The sequence below is a fragment of the Podarcis raffonei genome, chromosome 2 (genome assembly GCF_027172205.1).
Source record: "Podarcis raffonei isolate rPodRaf1 chromosome 2, rPodRaf1.pri, whole genome shotgun sequence".
Taxonomy (NCBI): Eukaryota; Metazoa; Chordata; class Lepidosauria; order Squamata; family Lacertidae; genus Podarcis; species Podarcis raffonei.
In genome coordinates this window covers 32,229,155-32,239,522 of record NC_070603.1, presented here as the reverse complement: position 1 = coordinate 32,239,522, position 10,368 = coordinate 32,229,155, and the positions used below count along the sequence as shown (strand labels likewise).

Below are 10,368 nucleotides of genomic sequence, written 5' to 3'. Positions count from 1 at the left end.
AGGACTGGGCACCCAACAGCCAGGATGAAGCATCACAAACAGCTGGTCTGTAGGCTGTGTGGCTACACAGCTAAGCTAGTGCAAGAGTATTTTTCCCATTAAAAGTAATTTTAGTTAAGCTTTTAAGAAGAATGAGGACACCCCCCTTCCCCACAGGTCACATCCTATCACCTCACTGCATTGGCCACAGATAGGAAAACTGCACTCTTGAAGAACCCCCATGTGGATGAAAGAAAGAGGCAGGAACATTAAAGGAATGACTCACAACTTTCTGGTCATTGACCGTATTAAAGATATTTGATTTTGACTCACAAAATTTACTGGAACCATCCCATGTACAAATGGTAACTCACTGTGGGCAAGCACTTGGCAATCAGAAAGATCTGGTATTACAGCCTTTTGGGAACAAACATATTATTGTACTGCAGGCCAAATGTGTAGTAAGACGAGGACACAAGCCTAGAGCAACCCCCAATCTCTAACACTATTTACACTCAAAAGCTTAGATCCTGGACCAAATTATATGGCTATCAGTGGGGCTACATAGCAACAGGAAACCAAGAATCCTTGTTCATATATAAGTGCTACTTGTAAGGAACAGAAAAGAGGTTAACTGCTTCACGCCTCAGAATGCAATAGTTGGTGATGTTTGCTGTTCTTATTGTTAAACAATAATTAAAAATAAATTACAAATAATTTTAAAGAGACTACAATAGTTGGGGTATAAGTTTAACAAGAAGATTTAGAACAGCTTTCTTAACCCTTCGTGCAGTTGAGCAAAGCAGCTCCCTGAAATCAGGCCTCATTTGCAAGCACCTCATGTGCATTACCAAGGCAATTCACCAAGACACAGACATAAACATTAACGAGGTGGTTCAGATGTTGTAAAATAGCACAAATCTTTCATGACATTTGCCTGTCTGATATTCTAACCTTCCAAACAGCATAGCCTTATACTTCATACATTGTAGAGACCTTGTGATCACAGCACAAACAGAGGAAAAACATAGGATATTGTAACATGTAGTAGCTGTGTTCCCACATCCACCTCTCTCTTCAGCAGCTCTGGGGAGGATGAAGGTAAGTGTGGCATTATAAAGTAGCAAGCTCGCCAAGCTTGGGGAAGGGAGTGGGGGGGGGGAATCAGTCCACAAAAGCCAAAGAGGTGTTGGGGAGAGGAAGAAATCTTGCCAGTGTCACTCTTTGAACTTCCATTCCTGTCGACACATTGGACAGTGTTGCTGGACTTGCTGGGAGTTAAGCCATTTGAGAATGCAATGCATGTGGAAGCAGTGGGAACACTGGCCCCACACTAGGGGACAGTCATCTCCAGGCACTTTACCTGCAAAACATAGGTTCCATTAGAGCAAAGTTGGGAGAAGATGGTGCACAAAGGTTAAGGAAAATCCCAGTGAACTGATACTCACAGTCTGGGCAGCAGCCATTAAAGGCCATCCGGCAAATGCCACAGTTCTCATCATTGGCAACCCAGAGCCAAGAGGCAACGCCATGCCAGCTCTTGATTTTCACTTTCATTGTGTCCAGACTACGTACAAAGCTTAAGATAGCACCTGAGGGAAGAAGTAAAAGGTCGAATAAGACATTTTCTGTTTCTGCAGATCTTCCAAGTTAAAAAGACTGCGATCTTCAGAACTGTACATTCTTCACATTTCTCTAAAGATGTTAAGAGTTTTTGCACAATTTCTCTCAAATCCCTTACTACCTCACACTATTCTCACACTGTTCTTGAAGCTACCAGCATGAGTTTGACCAAACTGCGGGAGGCAGTGGAAGACAGGAGTGCCTGGCGTGCTCTGGTCCATGGGGTCACGAAGAGTCGGACATGACTAAATGACTAAACAAGAACAACACCACCTCACACTATGAAGAAGACTCGAGAGTATGTCAAATTTACAGATAGGGAACAGCAAGATAAGAACATATGGCCACTTTCTCAGTTTACAAGAGTGCTAGGACAATTCTTAGGTGTACCGCCTTATCAGTTCTATGCTGTACTGTTATCTTAAAACTCCACTATAGGAAAGGCTGAGCTATTACAGATATGAGCGCAACAATGCAGATGGCTATATAAATGTTACTTGCCATTTCCCTATGGTGAAGTCCCAAACTAAGACAGGTCTATTAGGCATAAGATTTGGGGGCAGCAGTTCAGGTGACTGCAGACATTTAGCTCTGATATTTTGTCACTGCTTTCTAGCAAACAAAATTTGCAGGTAAACGTGTCTGTCCAAAAGCAGCAGTAGTATCTTTACTAGTACATTCTAAAACATCAAATAGGGAAATGGAGCTTTTGAGTCCACCATTACTCTTTCTGAGGCTAGATATTAAGCTAACAAACAAAATGGGGAGAGGAAAAGAAGTTATTTTAACTTAATTAGTTAAGGATATTAAACAATAGAAATAAATGGAGCACCTGAGTTCTTTGAAAGGCAAAGAGAAAAACATAACATCTCTTTTTAACATCACTGTTAAAAGGACTACATTTTCCTTTACTAACCTCACTTTACCTTAGGTACTACAACTAACAGGCCAGTAAAATATGCCCCTGAATATATTTTTGGTCCCCTCTCCCATTCTCCTAACATCCAATCTGTAGCAAATAGTTTTGTGGCATTGTCTTTAGTTCTGTTGTAGAAAAATTTGGGGGTTGGCAGATCTTTATTTTTCTGTTGCACCAGTTCCCCTCTCCTTTCAAGGAGGTGAGGCTCAGAACAAAGGTGTGCAAATCCCTTTAAATAGACATTGCCCAATCTCTTAGCCAAAGACTACTCTAAAAGCATCAAACACACATCACAGAAAGAGGCTGTCTACCACAGAAATTTGAGGGTGTGGCTTTTCTCCAGGATATGTGATGTTTTACTGATTGCCAGGATATCTGATGTTTTACTGATTGCATTACCTGGGCAATCTTGCCATTCTTTTGAAATGGTTAGTACTTTGGTTTTTGCATCTAGTTCACAGGCCCACCCTATTCATACACAAATGTGCCGTCAATACAGGGTTTGTAAGCAAAATGAACTCCTGGCAAACGCTTCTCCAATCTATTTCCTTCTGCAGAGGAAATAGTTGGGGTTATTAAGAGTCAAGATGGCCTCAGGAATTGCTCTCCTGTACTACCGTATTTTTTGCTCTATAAGACTCACTTTTTCCCTCCTAAAAAGTAAGGGGAAATGTGTGTGCATCTTATGGAGCGAATGCAGGCTGCGCAGCTATCCCAGAAGCCAGAACAGCAAGAGGGATGGCTGCTTTCACTGCGCAGCGATCCCTCTTGCTGTTCTAGCTTCTGAGATTCAGAATATTTTTTTCTTGTTTTCCTCCTCCAAAAACTAGGTGCGTCTTGTGGTCTGGTGCGTCTTATAGAGCGAAAAATACGGTATTTCAGACATGTGGTTTATATACTTATATGTGTGTTTAAAGGTAAAGGTACCCCTGCCCATACGGGCCAGTCTTGACAGACTCTAGGGTTGTGCGCTCATCTCACTCTATAGGCCGGGAGCCAGCGCTGTCCGCAGACACTTCCAGGTCACGTGGCCAGCGTGACAAGCTGCATCTGGCGAGCCAGCGCAGCACACGGAATGCCATTTACCTTCCCGCTGGTAAGCGGTCCCTATTTATCTACTTGAACCCGGGGGTGCTTTTGAACTGCTAGGTTGGCAGGCGCTGGGACCGAACGACGGGAGCGCACCCCGCCACGGGGATTCAAACCGCCGACCATGCAATCGGCAAGCCCTAGGCGCTGAGGTTTTACCCACAGCGCCACCCGCATCCCTATACATGTGTTTACCTTGTGCATTTATGAAGATTTAGTCTCAGAATTCTTATAACAGTCTAAATAAAAATATTGCACCACTGTCACTTCTGTATCATTTTATGAGGTTCTAAAGCAAGAGAGAGGAACAAAACATATAAAAGTACCCGCTCCAATTAAGAGAATACCGTCTTAACTTTCAGCAGTCAGGGAAACGACAGAAAGACCAGAAAGTAGAGATGGAAGCAAAGTATGAATGCGAGCAAATGCAAATACACAAGTTTCGGTTCAGTTGTGGGTGCAGACTAAGGGGTCGAGCTCACAGAAGAGAGGAGTATTTAGAAGGCCTGGGAACCAATTCCAGGTGTAATGCGCAGTAAGGGAGCATTGATAGGAGGGGAACCCCAAAGGTCATCTAGTCCAACCCTCTGTAGAGCGGTACGAGGAGAACAGCCAGACTCTGGGGTAGCAAGGATAAAAACCCAACTCAACGGAACCCTCCGTCGCACCTCCAACCGTCGCGCCCAAGCTCACCTCCCCTTGTACCGGAAGTCCCGCCCCTTGACGGGACTTCCCATGTTTCCTTGCGGGCCCAGCTCCTATAAAGCCTCGCGCGACAACGGCGCCTGCTGCTACCTCTTCTTTCTTTCGCCCAGCCGAGACTGCACGTGCGCGCTCGTTCTCTCTCTCCCCGCCCCCCCCCCTCCTCGTCTCGCTCGGCTTTCGCGTCCTCCCCGCCTCATCCGCATCCGGTCCCCGGTGTAGCGCGGCCGGAAGTGTAGGCCCCGGGAGCCGGAGGGAGCCGCCATCATGGGCGACAAAATGGATATGTCTCTGGACGACATTATCAAGCTGAACCGGAGCCAGCGGGGCGGCGGCGGCCGAGCCGGCGGCGGCCGAGGTCGCGGAAGGGGAGCTGCGGGTCGAGGCGGCGGAGCCGGCCGAGGCGGAGCTGGGCGGGCAGGCGGGGGCGGCCCCGTCCGGAACAGAGGCGCCCTGTCCCGGGGAGGCGGCAGGAACAGGCCTGCGCCCTACAGCCGGGTAGGTCCCTGGGCGAGCGGGCGCGGACGGAGCCCCCCCTTTACCCGGGTTGGAACTGGGCTCCGGCCGCTTGTTTTGTGAACTTTCTTGGGGAACCTGGCGACTCGGGACTTGTTCTGTCTCTTTCGGGAAGCGTCGAGGGGGGTCTCCCCCACGCGGAGATAAGAGGGTTGGGCGGGAGGAGTTGCTTCGGGGTCCCGGCGCGCCTAGGCCCAGTTCGGAGCGCTTGTTGACGGCAAGCGGGGAGAGGAAATGAAGGGGTTTTCCCCGCTCCGCCTCCGGGTTGAGTAGAAATGCAGAACAATGGGGCCGCCGTTTATGTGGGACGCTACGTTGTACTGATCGGATTTTCTCTCTCGTCGCAGCCAAAGCAACTCCCTGAAAAGTGGCAACACGATCTCTTCGAGAGTGGCTTCGGTGCTGGGGCTGGTGTCGAGACAGGCGGGAAGCTGCTCGTCTCTAATCTGGATTTTGGAGTATCGGATGCAGATATACAGGTACTTTCTCCTTGTCTTTAATAAGAGGGAGCCAAGAGGAGTGGATAGTTGTAGCTGGTCGTTTAGTTATTTTACTCACGTTGCAGTTTCCTATTGCTGTTCTAGATTTCCCTTGTGTAATGTATTAACTTCTCCCTGATCCATTACTACATTTCCCCATCCTTTTTCAACAGTAAGTTTCCAGAAAAGAGCAGTTACGGGACAATAGGTAACTGCCCTTAAACCGCCCCCCCAATAGTTTGGGATGGCATGCAGCTTCAGTTAGCATGTTCTGGTGCTCCTGTTTTGAGTACATATAAAAGCATTTATGAAAGTGAAGTCATGTGGGCACTGTCTTAAGAAGAGAAAGGTGCCTCTTGAAATTCTTGATTGACAGGAGACCTCAATCCGATAAGCTTTTTTAAAAGTTTATCTCGTGGCATTTGTTTTAGCCATATTATCCAGGACTGTATGCTGTCTTTCAAATTTCCTTCGCTTCCTATCAGAGTTACTGTTGCAAAACTATTTTTTTCTTTATAGGAAATTTGGAGACAGTATAGGAAATTTTCTTTAATGTTTTTGTACTTTATTTTATATTTGAACTAAGAATACCCTAATGTATTAGCTGAGATGTAGTGCACAGATATGGCCAGTGTAGGTGTAGTGCTTAGACAAGGACCTGGGTGTTGGGCAAGGGCCTGGGGGACCACTCTGCTACGAAGCGTACTGGATGACTTTGGACCAGTCACTGTCTCAGCCTAACCTACCTCATAAGTTGATGTGTGATGATAAAACGGGGAGGAAGAGAAATACATGTGCTCTCTTTGTCCTCAGTGGAAAGGTGGGATATAAATGTAATTATAAACTAAGGAATTAAATGCAGTTTAGACTTCGTTATTGCTTCTGATGAGGCTAAAATTAAAAAGCAAAATGTCATGGAGAACAGAAAGGTCTGCTGTTCTATTCTTTGGCCCATCTATTAATATTTTGCAAGAACCTCTTACTGTGTCCTAGCATATGTGAGATCTTGCTTTCTCGCTTTCTAGGAGCTTTTTGCAGAATTTGGGACATTGAAGAAGGCAGCAGTGCACTATGACCGTTCTGGGCGTAGTCTAGGTACAGCAGATGTCCATTTTGAGAGAAAGGCAGATGCACTGAAGGCTATGAAACAGTACAACGGAGTTCCCCTGGATGGTATGTATTTTGTGTTCACCTAGGTATTTACTCAGTGGGTGGGAGAAGGTATGAATGCGAACTCTGCTCATACACATAGGCGACAGTAACATGCTGACCAAGTGCATGGAATTTCATGCTGGTAAGTGAGCAGGCAGGTGAAGGAAGGATGAAAAATTCTATCCTGCCTCACTCTCGGGTCAGCAGACCAATATATTTTTGCAGGTCAGCAATTTTTATGAACTTGCTTACAAGGTTGCCGTAAACACTTGTTCTTTGTATTTTTCCTAGGACGTCCCATGAACATCCAGCTGGTTACATCACAGATAGATACACAGAGGAGACCAATACAGAGGTAGGAGATTTGTCTTTTGACGTTTCACATTGATTAATAAACTATATGGATGTCTCCAATTTTAGTGCAGACCCTGTTCATTTGTATTTTTGATTCCTAGAGATTAAATAATAGATATACTTCCCACTGTCATTTTACAACATGGAGCATGATTTTTAGATTGTAGTTATGTTAACCATACTCGGCTTTTCTACGAAGTTCTTTGTGAAGGGTGTAGATTGCAATTTATTTCAGTGGGTAACTGTAATGCAGTTTCTATTTGTAGGTTCCTGTAATTCAGTCTTATCTCTTGCTTTTAGTGTAAATAGAGGAGGCATGACCAGAAACCGTGGTGGTTCGGGTGGCTTTGGCGGTGGCAGCAGACGAGGCAGCCGTGGCAACAGAGGCAGAGGTAGAGGTGCTGGCAGGAGTTCCAAACAGCAGCTCTCTGCAGAAGAATTGGATGCACAGTTGGATGCTTACAATGCCAGGGTAAGTAATAGTTGAGGGATGGTGGATGGCGGTGGGGAGAGGGAGGTGAGCCTGATGGCAGAGCCTGGCATACATGCATTAGTCATCTGAGAGGAAAAGTGCAACTTCACATAAAGTAAGACATTTGGAGATAGCACAGCACTAAAGCAGAGCAGTCTGTAGTTTTTTTGTTTAGTTTCCAAGTGATTTCCATGTGTTCCCTCCTGTGTGCGCAAGAATTAGCTGCGCAACTGTGGAGTCAGTTCCTACAGTGTAGCAAACTATGATTCTTGTGGAGTGCTACTCAGTCTGGTGAATTTGGTGACTCACTAGATTTGCTATCTTTGATAGAACACAGCCTGTGGTTGTGGAGTGTATCACGTTCTGCTGTGCTGTATCAGCTGTCATGCTCTAGACATGTTTCATAGTCATGCTGCACAATCCTATTTTCACAGCTGCTGATTCAACTCAGCGATGGATGGTGTTCTTTATTAACACTTCTGCCCTGTAAAGAAGTCAATCTGGGTAGTCGTTGCTGCATACCATCTTCCTGCTACCATCATGAGTCATTACTTGGAACTGAAATCCAAGAACCAAACCTAATTTAAATATGCAGGACTGTAAAGTACATGCTAGTTAATAGAAGAGGCCAGCTAATTGTGATTCTGCCATCTGTTTCCTGAGTACAAAATACAACTTGGATGCAGATTTTAAGCTTTCTCTAGTATTCTGTAACTGCTTGCAGTTTTGAGTGGAGATTTATGTACATGCCATGTTTGCAGCCTTTCCCAAACTGCTGCACTTCACATGTTGCTGGACTAAGTGTCTCATCATCCTTGATTGTTGGCCGTGCTGGTTGGGGCTGCTGGTAGTTGTAGTCCAAAACATCTGGAGGGAACCAGTTGGGAAAGGCTCTTGTGAACTCTATTCACTTTCTGCTGTTAGTGAAAATGTATTAGAGAATTATTTTCCTCAGCACTGAGGTATAAAGATGTGTGATATTATAAAGGTATGAGATATATTGGGGAAAGTGCAGATTGCTTTCTTGGCTAAATAACTTTGCCTACATGCACAGAAATTAATGATGCAGTGAAAAGCTATTTAAAAGCATTTTGTTATGGTTAAACAGTACTGCACAGGTTCTGGTTGTACTGTGCTGCTTGAGGAAGTGCCCGTGACTATCTGGATTTCTTGTCTTGGTACTTAGCTGGTGGCAGCCAACTAAAACTTTTCTTTCTCTTAGATGGACACCAGTTAAAGCTGTTGGCGCATCTTGTGCATGGGAAGGACTGCAGACATCTCATTCCATGTTCCCCAGTGGGAGAAGAAGGGTGGATGGCGGCAGCGGCTACTAATATCAAGAATGGAATTTGTTTTACTTTTATGTTCTGGAATAGGTTTCAAACTCATGTAAAGTTTTCTTTCTCTCTTTTTTTTTAATTCTGAGACAGATCTGTTTTGTACCGAGTTATTTTTGGGAAAAATTTTACTGGTTGCCTGTTGGGCCAAGATGGCTTTTTCACCTTGGCAGTAATAAAATAGAAATGTGTCTAGAGCTGTAAATGTCTGCTTCCTGTTGCAGCTGGAACCTAGTCTTGGGGCTGCAGAAGCCAAGACGGGTAGAGGAGCAGGTGTCTGGCTGTAGGCCCCTAGCAAAAGAGTTGGTGCTGATTGCCCTTCCTAAGGGGAGGGATTCTGTTCTCTCAGGTCTCTCTCCACTCTGCCTCCGTATGGGCTTGTAAACTGTATATTCCCCATCTCCTGTGTGCTGACTCTTCTTCGTCTGTGCTAAAGCCAACCGGTGTGACTGCTTTTGCAAGGAGAGGATGGTGGTCTCCAGTGAAAAAGCTCCACCCTTAGTGGTCATGAGAGGGAGTAAATTTCTTGTTAAAGTCGTTTTTGTATTTAACACTTGATTCCAAAGTTCAGTGCTGGTCCCACCTCAGTATTTTTACTGTAAAATAAGTTGCTGTGAAAACTCAGTGACTCCAACATGCCAAGTAAAGATTTAGTCTTTCAACTTGCAATTCCCTATTGAATTCTTATTTCAAGTACCTCTGTTTGGTGGCATTTATTATGGTCTTTTTTCACTACTGATATAGTGGGTTATAATATACTGTAGTCATTTCCAGGTCTTGTGGGATCGGAAGGCAGAGAACATATTGTAATATTGTGGTGGGGTGAAGGGGATCTTTATCTTCTATGTTTGGTGGGCATTAACTTCAAGCCATTCATAGAGACATTGTGCCAGTACCACCACCCAAGGATACAGGTTTCTCTCTCCCCACCAGTTATCAGCTTTGGATATGAAAGAATTGGTGTCTTCATGGTTTTTGGCACACTTTCACTTAAGCACCACAGCTTCCTAAAGCTGAAGGTGAGAGTAGGAATGCATCAATCTGAAACAGTACCAAAATTACAGAAGTATCTTTGATCTTTACATTTCTAGGAAAAACATTTAACAAAACCAAAAGGGGGAAAGCTTTGCATACAAGAAGTGTAGATACTTGCTAGACATTGTGATCTGTCATTAATTATGTGCAACAAATTGTCAAGATCAAACAAATCTCCATAAATACCTATTATGATACTAAATACTGGGTGAAAATTTCAGTTGAGAAAACCTGACATTGGCTAAGTTAAGGCATGCAGTGATGATGGATGTGTAGAAAATATGACTGGAAGGGGGGGGGGACTAGTAACCTTCCCGATTTTGAACTCTCAGCTCCTTATCTAACCAGAACCAACATGACCAGTAGTCATAGTTAGCCATTCCTGATTTAAGGTAATGAGGAAAAATAACTGTTTTCTGTACAAAATTCAGATAGTCATAGAAGGTTGTGTTAACTATATTTTTAAGAACAAGTTTTCAACTTATTTCCAGATACTTGGGTGCATTCTGTTTTGTATTCATAGCTAGTTGAACTTATACCCTGCCTAGAACATTAATGCTCAATTGCAACGAGGCTATTTTTTTTAAAAAAAGAACTTTATATACAAAAAACTTTATATACATCAGTTCCCTGCATCCCATTTAATGAGGACTGTTGTGTGTGTATAGTAGAACGTTTGCTTAAATTATACTCATTTTATAAAAGACTAGT

At 44.3% G+C, this 10,368-nt stretch overlaps 2 protein-coding genes across 4 annotated transcripts; one reads left to right on the top strand and one right to left on the bottom strand.

Annotated features, from left to right (window-relative positions):
- Positions 1-304: 304 nt before the first annotated feature.
- Positions 305-4,383, bottom strand: ANAPC11 (anaphase promoting complex subunit 11). Of its 2 annotated transcripts, none has more exons than XM_053375647.1 (3): positions 4,304-4,383; positions 1,428-1,571; positions 305-1,342 (listed from the first exon to the last, which is right to left on the bottom strand). In XM_053375647.1, exons 2-3 carry the CDS (start codon positions 1,534-1,536, stop codon positions 1,197-1,199), a joined length of 255 nt encoding a protein of 84 aa, XP_053231622.1. In that variant the 5' UTR covers positions 1,537-1,571; positions 4,304-4,383; the 3' UTR covers positions 305-1,196. The 2 variants fall into 2 exon arrangements, with proteins under 2 accessions (XP_053231622.1, XP_053231621.1); XM_053375646.1 differs by lacking the exon at positions 4,304-4,383 and adding an exon at positions 3,806-3,897.
- Positions 4,384-4,473: 90 nt separating this feature from the next.
- ALYREF (Aly/REF export factor) lies at positions 4,474-8,819 on the top strand. Of its 2 annotated transcripts, XM_053375642.1 has the most exons (6): positions 4,476-4,810; positions 5,176-5,307; positions 6,333-6,480; positions 6,751-6,814; positions 7,114-7,285; positions 8,508-8,819. In XM_053375642.1, the coding sequence occupies exons 1-6, from the start codon at positions 4,580-4,582 to the stop codon at positions 8,520-8,522; spliced, it is 762 nt and encodes a 253-aa protein (XP_053231617.1). In that variant the 5' UTR covers positions 4,476-4,579; the 3' UTR covers positions 8,523-8,819. The 2 variants fall into 2 exon arrangements, with proteins under 2 accessions (XP_053231616.1, XP_053231617.1); XM_053375641.1 differs by lacking the exon at positions 8,508-8,819 and having other exon boundaries at positions 4,474-4,810; positions 7,114-7,315.
- The last annotated feature ends 1,549 nt before the right edge of the window (positions 8,820-10,368 follow it).